This window comes from Camelus ferus, chromosome 12 (genome assembly GCF_009834535.1).
Source record: "Camelus ferus isolate YT-003-E chromosome 12, BCGSAC_Cfer_1.0, whole genome shotgun sequence".
Taxonomy (NCBI): Eukaryota; Metazoa; Chordata; class Mammalia; order Artiodactyla; family Camelidae; genus Camelus; species Camelus ferus.
In genome coordinates this window covers 39,542,838-39,565,159 of record NC_045707.1, presented here as the reverse complement: position 1 = coordinate 39,565,159, position 22,322 = coordinate 39,542,838, and the positions used below count along the sequence as shown (strand labels likewise).

Below are 22,322 nucleotides of genomic sequence, written 5' to 3'. Positions count from 1 at the left end.
TGTTATGACATATTTCTTTCATCAAAGCAACAGACATAATGGGAATGAAATTTCAATGACCTTAAATATAGAAGCTTTTCTAATCATAGAGATTGCACCTTTTTTCCATCTATTTCAACTCTTTCCTCCCAAATTTCATAAACTTTTCATCTTCATGAATATTTTATCTTCATATGAATAATAAACCCATAGGGTAGGAAGAAAAGGTGTTATTAATCCCACAAGCGGCAACGCAATTAAAGGAGAAAGCATCTCTGCCATGGAAATAGACAAATCTAAGTCAAATCCTGGTTCTGCCTCCTACTGGGCTTGTGGCCTTGACCTACCAGCTGAACTCCATAAGCCTCAGTTTGCTCAGCTATAAAACAGACAATATCTATTTGCAGGGTTGCCACACAGATTAGAAATAATAGTAGCAATAGCTAACATTTTGAGTGTCTTCTACATGCCAGGCAATTCACATAAATTAACTCCTTTAATTATCACAATAACATTGTCAGAAAAGTACTATTACTGTGCCCATTTCACGGAGGAAGAAACCGAGGCCCAGAGCCATCAGGTCAGTTGCTCAAGACTACCTAAGAAATAAGAGGTGAAAGCCAGGACTCAAACACCTGCAGTCAGGCCCTAGAACCTGAGCTTTTGGCACCGAGCAGACAACCAACCTACGGTGCTATTAGTACAATAAGCTTCATTTTACAAGTGATTGTCAGTCACAGCAAATGCTGCCAACAACCTGGGACTAGAATGCCAGCACGAGTGACACACCCCTTCAGCTGACGCTCTGGGGGGAGATGGGGTACACCGGCGTACAGGAGAGCAAGGGCAGGACCACCTCACTCTTCCTAACTGTTTCCACCCTCAAAGTCCAGGGGAAAGACTGTGTGTTGCCTGGAAGAGAAGAGGCTCTTGAACACAAATGGACAAGCGCAGCTGGATGGCAAGCGGCTAGATGGGTTTACCTCTTATAAAGCGGTCATAACTAAAGAAAGTTTGGTGGCTGAAGGCAATGTTATTTTTGGCAAATTTCTGCATTTTTGAATAAGGACAAATGAGTTTCTTATTAAATCCACTGATAACCAAAAGCTGAGGGGATCAGGAGATAATACTGCATCAAACAGTGAGGATCAAAACTTGTGAAACTTTAGCAGCATTAATAAAAGAATGACACCCAGAACCAGGGAGATGATGGTTTCCCTCTCATCTAAACTAGTCAGACCCCACCTTCAGGAACATCTTCAGTCCAAAGCCTCACATTTGAGAGGGATAAGCCAGAGCACACACAAAGGAAGGTGACCAAGACAATGAAAAGACTAGGAGAGAGGCCGAATGAGGACCGTTGGAAAAACCAGGAATGATCCAACTGGGGAAAGAGAAGTCTTAGAGCGCATAACAGCTGGTCCATATAATACCCAGCCAGTAGCTCAAATAGTCAAGTATAAAACATCAGTTTCCATGATTTAGGTTTCTAGGTGACAACTGCCCCCTTGCCCACCCGCACTGATAAACTCCTTCAAGATTCCTCTGAAATATCACCCTCTTCTTGCTTCCTCAATTCCCCCAGGCAGAGAAAGTTGTTCCAACCATCCTCTGCACACATAGAGCTCTCTGTTCAGATGTCCATGAGGCCTCCAGCAGGTGGCTTCATAATTTACCTGCCTATAGGGTGGAGTCCCCCCTGGACTGTTGGTTCTCCAAGGCCAGCACCTGTGTCCTACTCACCTCCATCCTCCCTGCCTCTGCTCTAGGGCTCAGCACAGAGGAAGCACTCAGTAAAGGGTGAAGGAATGTGTGAAGGAATAAATGAAGAAAAGAGAAGGTATCAGTAGTAAAAGCTGCATGAGGGCAGAACTGTTCAGCCCATGGAAGAATCTCCCCACATCAGAGCACCGCTTGGAGTGATGCCCTCTGGTCACACATCTCAGGACTCCTGTCGGCGGCACTCAAAGGGCACTGGTCCAGGTGACCTCTGAGGAGGCGTCTCATCCTAGTTCCTGGGATACGTACTCAAATTAGACTAGGAAAAACCATGTTTGGTTTTGAGTGTTTCTTTTTTTTACCTCCTTATTATAAGCTCTCAATAATACTACACATCAGAAGATATTAGAATATTCTTTAACTAAGAACACAATTCAGCTCAGTGATGAGGGTAAAATACTGCCTATGTCTTGAAGAATTCTACCAGAACTCAGCAGGCTGCCACTTCACCTGGCTTTGGGAGAAATCATGTCACTGCTCTGTGAGAAAGACAAACGTCAAAAGCTGAATCTCCTCTAACAAGTACACTGGGACAGGTCTTTTGTCAAAGAGACATCTAAAGTTTTTTTTAAACAACTATCTTCCAGGTACAAAGTTTCAGTTAGACAAGATAAGTAAGTTTTGGAGACCTACTATAGAGCCTTGTACCTATAGCTAATAATATCATACTGTATGCTTAAACTTTGATTAAGTGGGTAGATCTTATGTTAAGCGTTCTTACTATACACACACACATCATCCACACAAATAACAATAATGATAATAAAAGAGGCAGGGGGAACCTTTGGGAGGTGATGGATAGTTTATGACCTTGATGGTGGTAATGGTTTCATATACTTGTCCCCAAACTCGCTGAGTTATATACATTAAATATGTACAGCTTTTCACATGTTAACCATACCTCACCAAAGTGTTATTTTAAAAAACTACCTTCCAGATAGAGTCATTTGGAATGGAACCAAATCTACTCATTCATTCAGCAACACTTTACTAAGCGACGCCTACTGCGCCAGGCAGGCGCCAGGTCAGCCCAAGGCTGGTCCCCAAACGCCGACAGGGGTGGGGGGACTGTGCCGTCCCCGCGCTCTTACCCGGTGTTCGTTGATGAGAAGGTCCCGAGCAGCATTAAATATCAGTGTGTGGAGGTGCTTTGAATAAAACACCAAGGTGTAATCATAATCAAAGCCGTAGATTTCAATGTCCGACAGGCTCATCTCATTGTTTGAGAAGATGGCATCTGGATTCAACAAGTTACTCATAATCGAAGGAACTAATTCTAGAAGTAAAGGGAAAAAATACATTATACCACATGACAAATAAAGGTTAGTATGATTCCTGAAAAAAATGAGTAAAGTGCAAGAGTGATGAGCTCTATCTACCTTGACAACACTGTGCAAAATGAAAGACGCCAGTCACAAAGGACTACGTGTTGTATCATTTGGTTTATATGCAATGTCTAGAATAAGCAAATCCATAGAGATGTAAAGTAGACTGATGGTTGCCTAGAACTGGGGGGGACAGGGAGAAACGGAGTGACTGCTAAGGGGCACAGAATTTCTTTTTGAGGTGACGAAAATGTTCTAAAATTGATTAGTGATGGTTGAACAGCTATTCTGAATAATAAAAACCACTGGGAAACTTTAAAGGGGTAAAGATATACACATACAATATCTTAATAAAAATATATTTTATTTATATGTTACAAAAAATATATTTGCTTTGACATCATAAAGATTTGTTTTGTTTAAGAAAGAATACATGCCAGTTACAGATTTTAGAAGATAAACACGTAGATAATTAAATTTAAATATCACCCATCATGTCATCACCTAGGAAAAAAACTATTAACATTCTATGTGTTTACTGCCAATAATGTACTATGTATATAGTGTACACGGTTGACTTCACACTGTATATACAGCTTTGTATGACACTCTAAATATAATGATCTACCATAATGTATTCTATCATTATATACTTTCTGAGGATATGACTTTAAACCATTCTATAAAATTCTGGTATATAATAGGTACATCAATCTGTAACCTACTCTACGTTACCCATTTAGGTTTTTTCCTATTTAAAAAAAAACACTGCAATAAGTATCTTCAGATATCAGTCTTTGTCTTTCAGATTATTTCCTTCAGATGGTTTATAAGAAGCGTGACTAATCCCAGCACACCGTCCAATGTTAGTTTGAGTTTCTTTTTTGAGTTCTATTTATAAGGATTGCTATTTCATGAATTTTATTTTTTTTTCCTTGGAGGTTTTCCAAAACTCATTCTACCTTACAACTTCCATGAGTCCACTGGACTCTTTCAAAACTCTAAGATGCAGTACAGGATGTTAGTGATCTTATTTTCCCAACATCTTGAAACATTTTGCTATTTTATCACTGCAGAAATTATTTCATCGTTACCTATCAATTATTCCCACCTATGATAAAAAAAAAAAAAAGGCTAAGTTAAGAAAGCAGGAGAATGACAGAAGATTGCCCAAGAGCTTAACAACAGTGAAATAAATCATCAGTGCACTGCTCTTCAGTTTCCTCACTGCACTGCCCAAATACATCATTTTCAGGAGGGCATTTAAAGAAGTCTGAAGATACCATTCTTGCAGTCATATTTTTACTTTCATGGAACATAGTTGAAAATTTGTAACTTTCTATTTTCCACCCATAATGGCAAAAAGCATAAAACTGACAGAATAAATTTCACAATTACTAGATGAGTCAGAAGATGAATGCAAAGAGAGAGAAAGCAGCTCACTAGAGTCTAGTATCCAGAGAAATTGATCACATGAGAGAAATCTCAGACTATGGGTCTTCAATGACCATATTATCCCAGATGAAAATTAGAATCAAAGAGGGCACAATATATTTCTAAAGAGAAAAAGGAAATACGATATTCTCATCCAGTCATTGCACAGGAAGTCATTTAACACAAAGAACCTCATCATGCAGCATTTTGTGACAAGAACACAGACCTTCCCATTTTGATAAAAGGATATGTGACAGCATTCTTTCACCTTTTATGATGTTTAGGTACCAAAATTGACCCAAAACAGCTCATCAGTAGACAAATGCTGAAGGCAGTCAAAACCACCAACACACACACACACACACACACACACACACACACACACACAAAGTGAGCTGTCCATATCTTACTACTAATATTGAACTGTCTCTATTTTACTACTCTTTACATTACTAAGGACACCTCCTGGCTCCATCGTCAGAGCTAATGTTTATTAAGCCCTGGCTACGCACTACGTGCTCAGAAGTACTTTGTATCACCCCGTTCGATCCTCACGACAACCTAATGAGGCAAATGCTCTATTATCCCCATTTTAGGTATGAGGATGCTAGAGGCACACGGAAATGATGTAATTTGCTGAAGGACACACAACCACTAACTGGCAGAGCTGGGATTTGAACCTGGGAAGTCTGGCTTCAGAATCTATGCTCTTAACAGTCCTCCTGAGGATTATGGGAATGAACAAGCATTTCAGAAGGGTGCGGTTATTTTCTAAATAAAAGGGAGTCAATCCTTCCACATTCCAACACTTAACAGAGTCTACAGGGCTTCTCCTTCCCTCCTGCCCACTTCTCTCTCACTAGGCCCACATTAGCCACTTCTAAGGGGCCACCTGACATATTCCAAAAGTACTACATCTCACAGGGTGACAGCTCCAGGCAGAGGACTGTGCCAGCCACAACGAGGTGTTCTGAGCGTTTCAGAAGGCTCCTTACAGCTCTGGAGCATGGATCCGTTTGAGAAGTTCACAGAGGCCATGAAGAATCCTCTCCCCTCCCCAAAATATACATACAAATTTTGAAGAAAACTTCAGGGAGGTTGACCCCTGAAACCTATTCATAGTCAGCAGGCAAGATGCCATGTTACACTAACTTAAAACCAAGCCTTTACATCCCCACACAGAACGTCCAGAGGAGGCAAATGTATGCATGTATGTATGAATGAATGAATGAATTTCTCTCTCCCACTGACAACCTAGGTATGACTTGAGTCCACTGAAAATCCAAATAGTTGAGATTCACCAAATATTCCATTTCACTAGTTTCTTTCTGTCAAAATCAATGAGATAATAACCTTGGCTTTCATTTGTTTGTTTTGCAAACAACCTCCATCTGAGAATAGGAAATACAGCAGCATTCTAAGAAACTTGAAGGCAGACAGTCACAAGAACTAGCCATGAGGAAGGAAGAACCCGGCAGTCCTGAGCTCTTCAGCACCCACCACCGAAGTCCTTGGGGCCTTACATCATCAATGGGCCAATGCGGATGATGTCATTGTCCAGACAGGACCACAGAGCATTGTCCGTATGAAGTAAGCAAGGCAGGATCACTTACAGGGTGACCAAAAGCTCCACTTTCACAGATGACCTTTCCAAGCGAAGCTCTCACAAGCTGTTCACATGAGAACTTCCATTTAGAAACAGTGCTGGCAATCAAGTGTATCTCCCTTTCTGCTATCTGAGAATATGCGAAGCCCTCAAGGAAACATGACCCTGAAGGCACATGGTGCTAACAGTCAGCACATCTCCAAAAGCTGCCCAGGAATTAATACCCCACTGGAATGAAAGCTCAAGGTGTATCTATCACATGAACATCACTACCGGAAAGCTCAGATGTTTAATTTGTCATCACTCAAAATACACACGAGGAACACCAGCAGCTTAAAAGGATCTCGGCACCCCATGCAACCACTTTAAAAAAGTGCTAAGGATAAAAGCAAGTCATTACAAGGCAAAAGAAAAGAATGCCAACCACTCAGAGAGAGAAACGGTCTGTCTAAACCATGGACTCTAGAGTGTAAACAGAAGGGCCCTTGACCAGTCAGTTACATACTGACCCAAAGCAGAGACAAGAGTGGGTTCGAATGTGGAGAGCAATTCCTTTTGCGCCTAATGGATGATGACAGCAAGACTACACAAGGAGGACAGAGACGCGGAGAGACAGCTCTGCTGCTCTACCCAAAGCTCTGACCAGAGCCGGGCTGCAGGGCAGCCACCCTGAGCCGGGAGGTGCACGCCCTCCCTGGGACAGCGTGGCAGACTGGGCACCACGGCACACACACCAGCGTCCGGTCACCCACCTGCTTACCCCACGGAGTGCTGGGGACCAGGCGGAGACCACTCACAGAAATAATCTGGAAGCATTCTGGGGTTTTGTGTTTATTTCTCTTGTGGTAGGTAAAACATGCAAAACATAAAATTTACCATCTTGACCATTTTAAGTGTACGGTGCAGTGGCATTAAAGTTATTCACATTGCTGTGTCACGGTCATCACCATCCATCTCCAGAATGCTTTTCATCTTGCAAAACTGCAACTCTGTACCCAATAAACACTAGCTCCCCATTCCCTTTCCACCAGCCCCTGGCAACCATCATTCTACTTTCTGTCTCTATGAATCTGACTCATACAAGGAGAATCATACAGTACTGGTCTTTTATGAATGGTTTTATTTAGCACAATGTCTTCAGGGTTCACCCAAGTTGCAGCATATGCCAGAATTTCCTTCCTTTTTAAGACTAAATAATATTCCATTGTATGTATATCCACACTTGGTTTACCCACTCACCTGTGATGACATATGGATACCTGGGTTGCTTTCACCTGTGGGCTCCTGTGAGCGACGCTGCTAAGCACGTGGGTGAGCCCCTCTCCCACTTCTTCGGGGCACACACCCAGGAGTGGGATTCCTGGGTCATACGCTAACCTGATTTTTAATTCTTTGAGGACCCACCATACTGTTTTCTATAGCTGCTGCACCACTTTCTGTTCTTTGGGGCTTTTTTCTTTTTTTCTTTTTTTGTGAGGTCGCCACAGAACTCCTTCCTTGCCTTAATTTTATCTTTACTACCGACAGAGACTATGAATGAAATCAGAACTTAGGTATGGAAGTCAGATAGTTTCCACTTATTTAAGGAAAGATTTTTAGACCATGTAAAGCTCTGAGTTTGGGAAATACAACTCTTGCCAAATACTTCATGCCCCATAATGTTCAGAAAAGCACAACTCTCCCTTAATGAAGGCCTGAAGCCTCAAAGAGCAGCGTGTGGGGACAGTGCTGGTAGAAATCCACGGCCTGGATCGTGTCGAGGAATATTCCTAACGTCCTCAGAAAGGCAACATGACTGTCACTCAGCCCCTGGGGACACAGCACTGGGAAGCTCTAAAGGAACACATCCCTTGCTTGCAGCACTGCCCCAGGAGCAAGTCAGACAAAGACAGGAGGGGCGAGAGGGATGGGCCCGACCAACCGGGGGCCTCGGGGAGCCTGTGGTAAACGGTGACTGTGCGCACCAGCTGCTCACCTTCTCTCCTTCCCGGCACCCACGAAGGATTACAACTCTCCCTTCACCCCCACTCCGGCTCAGACTGTGGGCCGAAGTGACACGCGTCACCTCCAGACCAAACCAGAGCACACTCCCTTTCCCTGCGGTGTCTGTCACAGAAACCTGTGCTATGGGGACACCGCAACATGGAGAAGCCTGGAAGGCTAGGCCACCACACAGAGGGCAACTGCCCCGGAGAGCTGCCTGAGGCCCCAGCAGACTTTGCATGAGTGAGAAATAAACTGTGGTATAGTTGCTATACTAAGCCACTGAGATGGGGGGTGGGGGTGGGCTGGCACTGCCGCATAACCTAGCCTAACCTGACTGATACTCCTTCTGCTTCTCCAGTGTGCTGAACTTCTCTGGGAGACCTCTCCTCCCCAAAACTCAGACTGTACAGTCCTGGGGAAGTTCCATCCCTAACTCCAGGAGGAGAGCACGTGACACAGACTTGGCCGGAGAGAACCCCTGAATTCCCTCACCAACCCAGGTCAGTCTGGGGGTGGGCACGTGCCACCCTCCCGATAATCACCACCACATGTCCCTGCAGCCACAGTGAACTGGTGAGTCCAATCAAGGAAATGTATGGATTTGTAGGAGAATTTCAAGGAGGAGACATTCTTTTCTTCTAAACTTGGACCTAAGAGGATACAAATCTGGAGACATGAGGGGCCACCTCTAAGAACCTGAAAAAGAGGCTGTGGGGAAGAGAGCAAGGTTAAGAGACAGAGAGAAGCCACCCAGCGACACCATCTGAACTTGGGTCAAGTCCTGCCGGAAGCTGGTACCACTTCTGGGTCTCTCAACTGCACAAGTCCATAACATTTCTTTTAAATTTTTTGCTTAAATTAAATCAGTTTGACTTGGGTTTTCTATTTTTATTGCTTGCAGCTAAAGGACTCCTAACTAAAATGAACTAAAGGTTCATTTCAAGGATATCCAACCACTCAAAATTCTTACTGTCTACAAATTTCAACTTTTAACATGCATCAAAGGCAGTCCCCACTTAGACTCTATTCTATCTTCTCAATGTTAAATTCTCCTTCATATGCCCTAATTTCAACAAGACGGGCAATGTGCTACTCTGTGTTCTTCAGAATATACTGTAGTTGAATAATGACGAATAAAAGTCGATTGGAATATTCTCTTTCCTTGTTTAAGTAAATAAACACTGCTTAGCTATGTGGAAGGAATGTAAGTATAACTGAATCGCTTTGCTATACACTTGAAACTAATATTGTAAATCAACTACACTTCAATAGAAAATAAAATTTAAATAAAAGCATAGAATAAATCACAAAAGAAAAATATCAACAGGTTTATAATATAAAAATTCTAAACATCTGTGTATCAAAAACTCATGAATTTTGGAGGGAAGAGTTATATTAGACAAAGGATAAACAGCAAAAGTTTAATATCCTTAACATTAAAAAAAAGCCATACAAATCCAACAAATAAAAAGATAAAGGCTATATCTCACAAGAAAGGAAATTAAATGGATAAAAAAAATAAATGTTCAACCATTCTAATTATTTTTTAAAAAGTAAATTAAAACAATTAGACAGTTAAGAGTAGCTTTCGCTGAAAGGTGGGAGTACAAATGGTTTTACTGGCTTTACTTCACTTACATTTTTTTCTATGATAAGCATGTGTCACTTGGCTAAGAAGCCATTTTTCTCCTGAGACTGCAGTGGTATTTTTGTTGCTATTGTTGTTATTTGTAAGAGGCTTTTTAGGGGGTGGGGTTTCCCCCCTTTCTGTTGTTAATGGCAGAACACAGAGCTGGTGCTGCTGTTGGGACCGGGCAGCTCTTGGCTGTTTAAGAGTACAAATCAGTTTTGACGTTTCTGTAGAGCAGGTTGGCCATAGGAAACAAGGGCCTTTTAAAAATATTCATGCCTTTTGACCTAGTAATTCTCCTAGGAATGTATACTAAGGAAATATTCAGAGATGTGGATAAAGATTTATATACAAAGATTTCACTACAGTTATATTAAAAAGCAAAACCTGGGGGACAACCTACTCCAACTGGATGCCCAAACACATCTCAGATATGTGAACTCAGGGACCAAACATGGTAAAAGGAAAATGATCAAATGGAAAAGCTGGAATGCACCTGAAAATCCTTGAAGTTCAATTTTTTGAACTTAATCCCAGAGACATTAAGATGACATTTTTCTTTATTTAACTAGCTAGAATTTTTCTTTTCGGCATATGCCCTAGACTTCAAGCTCTTGTCCTAGATAAAAAAGAATATGAAGGTACGAAGCCCCTGAAGAAGAAAAGAGGAGAAAAATGGGGAAAAGAAACTTTTTTTCCCAGAGAATTTCAGAGCTTCAAAAACAGAATAAAAGCCTCCATTTTTCCCCATCTACAGTCAGTCCTCCATATCTGTGGTTTACACATCCACATCTACAAATTTAACCAACTGCAGACTGAAAATATTTTTTAAAAATAGATTTTCCATAAAGTTCCAAAAAGCAAAGCTTGAATTTGCCGCATACAAGCAACTATTTATACAGCACTTACACTGTATTTACAGTTATTTACACAGCATTTACATTTATTAAGTACTGTAAGTAATCTAGAGATGACTTAAAGGGTACAGGAGGATGTGCTTAGGTTAGATGCAAACACTACACCATTTTACATAAATGACTTGAGCATCCGGTGTTCTCGGGCTCCTGGAGCCAATCCCCTGCAGACCAAGGAATGCCTGTACCAATCACCACCAACCCTTCTGTGAATCTTCCCAGCACTCAGTGGACCAACATGCATTTTAGTGGCTAGGAAGTATGTGCATGTGCTGTGTGCCAGGCACCGTACAAAGCGATGCACATGGACCCCACTTAACATGAGACACCAGTTACTATCCACCTTTACAGGAGGAAAATGAAGATGAGGCAAGCCTACCAGCTCGGGGTCACCTTCCTTTGCTCAAAGCATGTTTCTATGTTCCTACATCAACAAAAGTTAGAGCAGATTTTAAATATTTATTTCCCCTAATTTGACCAAATCTTAACTCCTGTTTCTATTTCATAATATTCATGTATTTCATATTGATGAAATATTCATGTATTTCATGAATATTCATAAATATTCAAAATACTTTATGAACTAGTTCATATTTACTTAACATGGCTTCAAATTCTCTTTTTAAAGTCAATATGGATAAGTTTCAATACATAGACTGAAAACAATATTTCAAAATTTCTTTTAAAAGTATACCTATAGACTGAAAATACATGAGAAAATAAAAGTGTAAGGACCTTTTGTTTCTAAGGTAAAGCAGTGTTTGCATCTCCCCCACTGTTTCCACAAGTGAACTCAAGGCTCCATATCTAAGTTTTAAACCCTTAAACTGCTCATCTAAAACTGCCAATTCAAACAACAACAACAACAACAAAGACAACCCCCACTACAGATGATTTTCTCTTAGCAAACTGCACCCCATTACAACTTTCTTCTGTCAAGTAAGACCCGGGCAAAGTCCAGTCACTTACTGCTACTGATAATTCCACATTCTCTGAAAAAAACGTGAATTTGCTCTGGTGCAACTGACATGCTAAGGAGCAATCTGACCATAACACAGGTTTCACATGTATCTTTAGAATGTTGTTTGGTGCCAACAAGTGTTACTTGATGTGATTGTGTCCACTTAATATCCTTTCAGCTGATAATTAGTTACAGTCAGGGAAATAAAATTGAGTAGCAAGTGTGACTTAGAATCAAACAATTCATAAGAGCATGCTACTGTTAGACCTTAGAGATTTTAAAACAACTATTTTTAGCCAGAAACTGTTTTCTCCAGTATCTCCAAGAACGATTCACTTGTAAATCACTTTTACAACAGCCCAATAAAAGATGCCAAGGTGAAACAAAGTGTCCTAGGCATCCTTTTCCCTACAAAGTGAACGTCTATGGGGCTACCTGCCCAGCAACCCCAACCCTTAGATAAGAAATGACCTTTCCCCATGGGTAAACACACACATTCTGGGCTCTTCCAGGACTCCACCCGACCTTCCCACCACAGCTGTTTCAGACGAGAACACCGGACTTGCACTGGGCCACCTCCAGTGTCCCACCTCCACGGGTGGGGACCAGCCTCAAGCCAGGCTAAATCGTAGCCCTTCCCTTATTTCTTTGTCTTTACGATGTAAGATTTATTCACATACAAATGATATATAATAAATTGCACATAGAGCATACAGGTGGATGAGGTTTGACATACACACACACCTATGAAGCCATCCTCAAAATAAAGACACTGAGCACATCTAACATCTCCAAATAGTTCCTCACAATTCTTTGAATCCCACCCGTCTCCGTCCCTCCATCCCTGCCCATCCCCACGCAACTGCTGTTCTTTGGGTCAGAATCATTTACATTTTATAGAATTTTATATAAACGGGATCATACAACAAGCAATATTTTTGTAAGTTGGTCTTCCCACTCACTAAAGTCTCAGGAATTTTTTCAGTAAGCACTTACTGCACACCCACTATGTGCCAGACACTGTACAGGACATTGTGCAAGGATTACGAAAAAAATAAGTAATAAAGCACAGGCCCTGCAGTGAGCAACATCACAAGCAGTGGGCGAGATCAAGAAACACTACACCACCAGGTGGGCGTGCCCCCAGAGGGGGACAATTCAGAAGTCACTTTATTGCATCTATTCATCTCAAAAGCAGCTTTCACTTTTCCATTACTTTAGATATTTTGCACCCTCTCCAGGGAAAAGCAATCCATGACAAATAGAATTACTCATCTGAATAATTAATAATACAGATGACATTTATACTACTCCAGCTAGAAGTTAAAATTATCTCTCTTATTACTTTGTAAGTAATAGCTGTAATTCTGACGGCTCCACAGAAATCCATCATACTTCCTAAAGTTCCAAAAATAAAATTATATGCAATTACATTTGAAATAAAATTATATGTAGTAATGGTTTAATGATAACCTAATCTTTAAGTCATTTAATAAAGAAACAAACAACTGCTCAAGAGACGTACATTTGTTTCAAGGGAAAAAATCTTAGAAAATTTAGTCACATCAAAGGATCAAGTACTAGGCAAACTATCAAGAAATCTTCATCAAATATCATAGAAGAATATTATGAAAAACTATATGGAGCCAAAATGGATAACCTAGAGGAGATGGACAAATTTCTGGAAACACACAGTCCACCAAGACTGAACCAAGAAGAAACTGACCACCTTAACAAACTGATCACTAGAAATGAAATCGAATCAGCAATAAAAAACTTCCCTACAAATAAAAGTCCAGGACCGGACGGCTTCACTGGGGAATTCTACCAAACATGCAAAGAACTCATATTAGTCCTTCTGAAACTCTTCCAGAAGACTGAGAAGGAGGGCATACTTCCAAACTCATTCTATGAAGCCACCATCACCCTGATACCAAAACCAGGCAAAGACACTACAAAAAAAGAGAATTATAGGCCAATATCACTGATGAACATAGATGCAAAAATCCTCACCAAAATATTAACAAATAGAATCCAACAGCACATAAAAAAGATTATATACACCATGACCAAGTGGCGTTCATCCCAGGGACACAAGGGTGGTTCAACATACACAAATCAATCAATGTAATACATCACATCAACAAGAGAAAGGACAAAAACCACATGATCTCAATCGATGCAGAAAAAGAATCTGATAAAATTCAATACCCATTTATGATAAAAAAAACTCTCACCAAAGTGGGTATAGAGGGAAACATATCTCAAATCATAAAAGCTATATATGACAAACCTACAGCCAGCATAGTACTCAATGGTGAAAAACTCAAGTTTCCCACTAAAATCTGGGACAAGACAAGGATGCCTACTATCACCACTCCTATTCAACATAGTCTTGGAAGTCCTAGCCACAGCAATCAGGCAAGAGAGAAATAAAAGGGATCCAAATTGGAAAAGAAGAGGTAAAAGTGTCACTATATGCCCACAACATGTTACTATATATAGAAAACCCTATAAGGTCCACACAAAAACTACTAGAGCTGATTGAAGAATTCAGCAAGGTAGCAGGTTACAAAATTAACGTTCAAAAATCAGTTGCATTTCTTTACACTAATGATGAATCAACAGAAAAAGAAAGTAAAGAAACAATCCCCTTTAAAATAGCATCCAAAGTAATAAAATACCTAGGAATAAATCTAACCAAGGAGGTGAAAGACTTATACACAGAAAACTATAAACCATTGATGAACGAAATTAAAGACGACTTTAAAAAATGGAAAGATATCCCATGCTCTTGGAATGGAAGAATCAATATTGTTAAAACAGTCACACTGCCCAAGGCAATCTACAGACTTAATGCAATCCCTATCAAATTACCCAGAACATATTTCACAGAACTAGAACAAATCATAATAAAATTTATATGGAACCATCAAAGACCTAGAATTGCCAAAGCATTACTGAAGAAAAGAAAGAGGCTGGAGGAATAACTCTCCCAGACTCCAGACAATACTACAGAGCTACAGCCATCAAGACAGCATGGTATTGGTACAAAAACAGACATATAGATCAATGGAACAGAATAGAGAGCCCAGAAATGAACCCACAAACTTTTGGTCAACTAATCTTCGACAAAGGAGGCAAGAACGTACAATGGAATAAAGACAGTCTCTTCAGCAAATGGTGTTGGGAAAACTGGACAGCAGCATGTAAAGCAATGAAACTAGAACACTCCCTTACACCATACACAAAAATAAACTCAAAATGGATCAAAGACTTAAACATAAGACAAAATACAATAAACCTCCTAAGAGAAAATATAGGCAAAACATTATCTGACATACATCTCAAAAATTTTCTCCTAGAACAGTCTACTCAAGCAATAGAAATAAAAGCAAGAATAAACAAATGGGACCTAATGAAACTTACAAGCTTCTGCACAGCAAAGGAAACCATAGGTCAAACAAAAAGACAACCTATGGAATGGGAGGAAATTTTTGCAAATGAAATCAACAAAGGCTTGATCTCCAGAATATATAAGCACCTCATACGACTTAATAAGAAAAAAACAAACAACCCAATCCAAAAATGGGCAGAAGACCTAAACAAGCAATTCTCCAAGGAAGACATACAAATGATCAATAGGCACATGAAAAAATGCTCAATATCACTAATTATCAGAGAAATGCAAATCAAAACTACAATGAGGTATCACCTCACACCAGTCAGAATGGCCATCATTCAAAAATCCACAAATGACAAATGCTGGAGAGGCTGTGGAGAAAAGGGAACCTTCCTACACTGCTGGTGGGAATGTTGTTTGGTGCAGCCACTGTGGAAAACAGTATGGAGATACCTCAAAAGACTAGAAATAGACTTACCATATGACCCAGGAATCCTGCTCCTAGGTGTATATCCAGAAGGAACCCTACTCCAAAATGACACCTGCACCCCAATGTTCATAGCAGCACTATTTACAATAGCCAAGACATGGAAACAGCCTAAATGTCCATCAACAGATGACTGGATAAAGATGTGGTATATTTATACCATGGAATACTATTCAGCCATAAAAACCGACAACATAACGCCATTTGCAGCAACATGGATGCTCCTGGAGAATGTCATTCTAAGTGAAGTAAGCCAGAAAGAGAAAGAAAAATATCATATGAGATCACTCATATGTGGAATCTAAAATTAAAAACAAAGAAACAAACAAAACATAAATACAAAACAGAAATAGACATAGAACACAAACTTGTGGTTGCTAAGGGGGCGGGGGGTAGGAAGGGATAGACTGGGATTTCAAAATGTAGAATAGATAAACAAGATTATACTGTATAGCAAAGGGAAATATATATAAGATCTTATGGTAGCTCACAGAGAAAAAAATGTGACAATGAATATATATATGTTCATGTATAACTGAAAAATTGTGTTCCACACTGGAATTTGACACAACATTGTAAAATGATTATAAATCAATAAAAAATGTTTAAAAAAAATTCTTCATCAAAGTATAGAGGAAGTAGAAAAGAATAAATATGCCTTCCATATGCTATGCATGGGGCACCTCTCATTCGTTATCTCAATTAACGACATGAGAGCTCCATGAGATAAATACTGCTGCCCCCAGTTTGCAGATAAGAAAATAAAGCTGAGAAGTTAAGTAACTGGCCCAAAGTTGCACGATTAACAAACAATAAAATATAAGTCGAAGGCCTGGCAGAGCACTCAGCACACAGTACGTGCTCCATAAATGTCGATCCCTTCTCCTTTTTTCTACTCATCCATTCAATGAATATTCCTCCCAGATCAGCATCATCTGGAAACTCACCCCCACACATGGCTCTTGCAGGGAATCTCAGATCAAACCTATTTTTTATAATAATACTTAAATGTGGTAAGCAGAATAGTGGCTTTCAAAGACCTCTACATCCAAACCCCTGGAAGCTATGAATGTGTGTTACCCAACATGACAAGGGGGAATTAAGGCTGCAGACAAAATTAGGGCTATTTATCAGTAACTCTGAGATAAAGAATATCCTGGATTGTCCTGTTGGACCCCATGTAATCACAAGGGTCCTTACGTGAAGGCAGACAGTCTCAGTGTCAAAGTGATGTGATGTGGGAAAGACGGACAGCCACTGCTGGCTTTGAAACTGGAAGGGGCCATAAACCAGAGAAATGAGGGAAGCCTCTAGAGACTGGAAGGGCAAGGAAAACTCCTCCACTAGCTGTCCTGCCAACACCTTGATTTTAGCCCAGTGAGACCCGTTTCAGACTGCTGACCCCTAGAGCTGTAAGATAATAAATCCGTGCTCTTTTAAGTCACTAATCTGTGGTGCTTTGGTACAGGACAGATAAGAATTTAATACAGAGATTGGCTGTCTTTTTCACTCCTGTTCTCTCTCCAATGTACAGGGGAGCTTCCTGGAGGCTACGTGACGTCTGATAGTGCAGAAAAATGAACGCCGAATCAGATCTGAGAAGCTGTCTTCTATCAATCCAGACATTACGAAGTTTTGCAAAATTGTGAAACCATCACATTCTTTTGGTTTTATTTTGGAAAATAGTCACTTTTCATAAAAAGTATGTCACTTATGTTAACAAGGAACAGATGTATTGCTGTTATTTTAAATTAATCAATAAGTGCATATTTTTTAAATCTCTCGGTTTTGACTTCTAATACTCACCACCAGTATAACCTATATAAACAAAAGCTTTGGGATCTTCAATAATTTTAAGTGTGTAAAAGAGATCTGAGAGCAAGAACTTTGAAAACTGTAACCCTAGCTATACGCCTGCTTGTTCACTAACAGCTAAAGTAACCAGCACATTGATGGTGCTCAAAAAATACTTGTTAAATAAATGGATACTCAAACAACATTCTGATATTCTGGTATTAATCATGTTTTTCAAGTAGATTTTCCTGCTCCAAAGAGAGCAGAAAAAAAACACTCCAATCTACTTGGAGAGTTACATTTCTAAATACAAATTAAAAATTTATCCAGGTTTACATAACAGTATCTTGTAAGTTCACTTACTATAAAACAATTCCTCAGAACCCTAGCAAACCGAAAGACGAGTTTCTCAATGTTAAGGTCCAACCCATTATAGGACAAAAATTTCCTAAAGAGTCCAGCCTGAGCAATCAGCTAGCCTCCCTCTGCACCATCTCAACTACATAACATGCAGTACCTAACTTTGAAAAGGAGTTTAAAAAAAAAAAAGAAAAAAAAAAAAGAGGTGAAAGACTTATACATGGAGAACTATAAAACACTAATTAAGGAAATTAAAAGTGATTTAAAGAAATGAAAAGGGATTCCTTCTTCCAGCAGAGGACTGGACTCCATGACCTCTAGGGGCCCCTGAGGTTCTCTCCTATTTTAGGAATTTCTTTTCCTATCTGAAAATCTCAAAATTATTGTGTGGCATGTTTCTCCCTTAAGGCCTTTTGCTGTTTTATTTCCTGTGGCCACAGAATTACCAATATCACACACCTAAACAAAAAAAAAAAAAATGATTTCTAAAGAATGTGTCATGACACCCACGTCCCCACCATGCAGCTTAGCAGTTACACCCTGTAAGCCCTCACCTGCATTCTCCTCCTGCCAAGGAGGTAACCACCTCCCCAGTGTTGGTGTTTATCATTCTTCCTGCATTTCTTTACTTTGACCACATACATGTGTATCCCTACAAGTGATCTATAGCATCTTTTACGTGTTTTCAAATCTTTTACAATCGGTTTACGTCTGCAACTTGCTTTTTTTCCCACTCAGTATTATTTTTGCAAGAATCATCCATGTTGATACATAAGCAGAGCTTTAGTTCAGGAGTCAACATACACTTTCTACCAAGGACCAGTCAGTAAGCGTGGTGGGCTGTACAACATGGTCTCTGTTGCACCTGCTCAACTGATGTCACAGCACAGAAGGACACAAAATATACATACATGGAAATAGACGGATGAGGTTCTGTTCCAACAAAACTTAATAAAACAGACAGGAGGCTAGATCCGGCCCATGAACAGTAATTTATGACTCTTGCTATATAATCATCATTTCCTTTCAATGCCATTTCAGCAGCTGTCTGATATTCATACCTGCTGATATTCTTTGGTTAGCATTTGCCCAAGACATCATCTCCCATTCCATTAACTTCAACCTTTTCTACCTCTTTGTTCTGGAGTGTATCTCTTATTAACCGCATCTAGCTAGACTGTGTTTCTTATATCTGATCTGATGATCTTTTAATCTGAGTTTATCATGATCACTGATCTGTTTGGAATTATTTCCACCATCATCTTTTATGGTATTTCCTGCTTTTTTCTATTTTTCACCTCCTCGCCTGCTCTCCTTCCGACTGATTCCTATATGGTCAATATGTTTAGATTTACTCAAACTCCTACCAATTTCTTTCAAATTCTTCCTTTGGGCCTGGGTCAAAGGTCTATTCATCCAGGAAGAATGTGCATTTGCTTCTGTCAGGAAACCCAGGATGCTATCACCCTGGGACCACTTCTGGTTCACTTCTCATCTTGAGATTACAGAAGCAGACCATGCAAGCAGAATAAATTCAAGCCCAAACCCCTGTGAGAACTAGCCTACGATTACAAGGTCATGGGGAGACTTCTTCCAACCTCCCCAATCTTACAGGAAAAAGTCTAGAGCAGAGACCAAGAGTGACACACTGTCCTGTTGTCCCTGCATGGAAGGCAGCCCTCTGTAGGTCCCAGATATACAGGGTAGTCTCAGACTGTGTGTGTGTGGCCCCTCCCAGGAGGCAGCAGGCACCGCCAATAAGACCCAGCAAATGCTCCCAAGACCATAGAGCCTTCAGGGCTGCTCACCAGTCTTGATTTTTAGTCCCTGAGATTTCTCTTCAGTTTCTCAGAGCTCAGCTACACATGCAAATAATGTCTGTATTTTTCATCCACACGTAGAGTGTCCTTAACAAAAAGGTTTCCTGACTATCTACCAAACTGCTGGAAGCCAAAATCCAAAAGAACTTTAAAATACAGAGCATGTCTGTGTTTCCACATGTCTTCAAGAGTTCAACAAAGTACTGGTTTCCAAACCCAGCGTTACTGAGTGTTGTAAAACGCAGCCTGTAGAAGCCTGTAAAAATACAGATTCCTAGGCCCTGGCTCCATGCCTCATGAACCAAAATCTCCAGAGTTAGGGCCTCAAAATCACTTTTAAACAAGCTCCCAGGTGATTCCGACGTGCTCAAGTTTCAGAACTCTCGAAAAAATATATACTTTTAATTCTACTTACCTTCAAAGACTGGCAACAAAATCATCTTTTAATCTCCTTTCTGTATCTCCTTTCACTTCCTCTTTATGCTACTCAGGATACACAGCAAAAGAGGAAAAAAATTCTAGATTTCAACCTCTCACTCTCTGCCGGTAGGTCACCCCACAACCTCCACAGCAGTTACAGAAAACCTCAAACATGCCATTATTCCAGACAGACTGCTGGATGTTACATGCAAATTTTGATCTCGAAAACAGTCCGCATGCTGAGTTCTGCCTCCATAAGCACCCCAACCCAGTCAGTCATTCACACTTTTCTTGCAGGATAACAAAGGGAATAAAGGAGCTCCGAGTTCACCAGATAAGACAGACGCTCCTGAATTATATCCAAAATAGTCTGTGTGTGCTGTGTGTGTGCCTGTGTTATGTATAATGATGCAAATGTTTGTGTTTTTCTAAAAACAGAATACACAGCTTTCTCCAGATTCTCAAAGGGTCCCTATTACTCTCTCTGCTGCACAGAAAAAGCACATTTCTGGTTATACAGTTAAGTATCTTTGGGCATTATTAATATACATTCTTATTATACATATTCTTAGAACCTCCCGAAGTATTCTTCAGAATCTCTGTTTTGAGCTATTACCTCAAAAAAAGGGGCTCCATGGTCAAATTTCTTTGGGAAGTACCATGCCTACATCCTCCCTCTCAGAGAGTCGTGTATTTTACTAGCTCTAATAAGCCTATCTGTAAAGAAGCTTCTTTAACATATATTTTCCATATTTCTTTAACCAAATCTCTCACAAGATAGAACACAGTCCTGAGAAACGCTAGTCTAATTCTTAAATTATCTCACAGGTATCCCTCGGACTGAGGGAAGGGTTTGCATCTTACCCTTATTCTCTGCACACTACGTTGTGTACACACAGCCCTTACTGAACATCAGTCGAGAACTCTAAGTAAATCCGTCACCACCCTATAAAAGCTGTTTCTAACAATTCGCACTAAACCCCATACTTCCTTCCACAACTCAATTTACTTCAGAGCTCCAGCCAAGGAGTCAAATGTTCTAAAAGGACCAGGCTCTGAGACGACTTCTGAAGTGGGGGGAATCCACCAGGCTACCCAAGTGTGTGACTGGAGCAACTTCTCCTGAAGAGACAGGAATGTTCCACTCTGCATGTAACAGGACAGGATGATTATCTGATGAGCACACAGGGAAGGCCAGGGATTAAGTGCAAAGAAGATGTGCACAAAGATAAAGCACAACAGAGAATACAGACCCCACACAAATACATCCAGCCCTTAAAATTATAATCACTCACTGTCCCAGCCAAGAGGAGCCCGAGGAGACATGACAACTAAGTAAATGCAGTGCGCTATTCTGGATGGGATCCAGGAGTAGAAAAGACACCAGGTTAAAAACTAAGGAATTCTGAATTAAATATGGGCTTTGGTTAATACTGACACTTGTTATCAATATTGGTTAATTGTGACAAATGTATCTAAAGGGTTCTGTATCCAATTCCAAAGTGAGTTCTTCCCCACATAGACAATTCCTGGACACAGCAGGGTGTCCTTCGATACAATTCAATTCTGACACCTCCTGGGAAGAGCATCAGACCCTACAGGTTAAGGGCTTGGTCCTACAAGACTGTCCCCAGCCCAACTTCAATTTCAAGTCCAGGTTGTCACCTGTGCCTCTGACAGACCGGCTACAGATTGCAGGTTCCAATAACCCCCTCCTCAGGTTCAATTAATTTACTAGAGTGGCTCACAGAACTCAGAGAAACACTTCACTTTCTAGATCACGAGTTTACCATAAAAGGAGGTAACTCAGGAACAGCCAGAAGAAATGCATAAAGCAAGGAGTTTCCGTGTCCTCCCAGGGCGCACCACTCTCCCAGAATCAATCTCCACATGTTCAGAAGATTGGAAGCACTTGGAACCCCACCCTTCTGGGTTTTTACGGAGGCATTTATAGGACCTTCATCACACAGGCATTTATGAAGCCCCCATTACGCAAGCAATGATTAAATCATTGGTGGCTGGCAACTGATTCCATCTCCAGCCCCTCTCCACACTCCAGAGCGGGTTGGGGTGCGAAGACACAAAGTTCTAACTCTCTAATCAAAAGATTGGGTCTCCAGCACCCAGGCCCCAACCTTTGGTTGCCTAGGGCTACTCCAAAAGTCACCTAATTAACATAACCAAAGACACTCTATCCATCTTAGGAAATTCTAAGGGTCTCAGGATCTCTGTGCCATATTTCTTATTGTAAATCACTACCACCATCCCATCATCACGTGGGAGGTTAGTAATAGGAGAAATTGCATATAGGGTTTATAGAAGAATGCAATTTTCCTGAAATCTAAAAATGATCTAAAAAATACAATTTTTTTAAGTTTTAAAAAGTTAAAAAAAAAAAAAAAGGTGGAAGAGAAAGGGTAAAAC

At 40.4% G+C, this 22,322-nt stretch overlaps 1 protein-coding gene across 1 annotated transcript in view; it reads right to left on the bottom strand.

The window, feature by feature from the left end:
• NT5DC3 (5'-nucleotidase domain containing 3) overlaps window positions 1-22,322 on the bottom strand; it is a 55,969-nt gene that overhangs the window by 29,517 nt on the left and 4,130 nt on the right. The window contains exon 2 of the mRNA XM_032493459.1: window positions 2,850-3,034. Within this exon, the coding sequence (XP_032349350.1) occupies window positions 2,850-3,034 (185 nt within the window). The remainder of the gene's footprint in view (window positions 1-2,849; window positions 3,035-22,322) is intronic.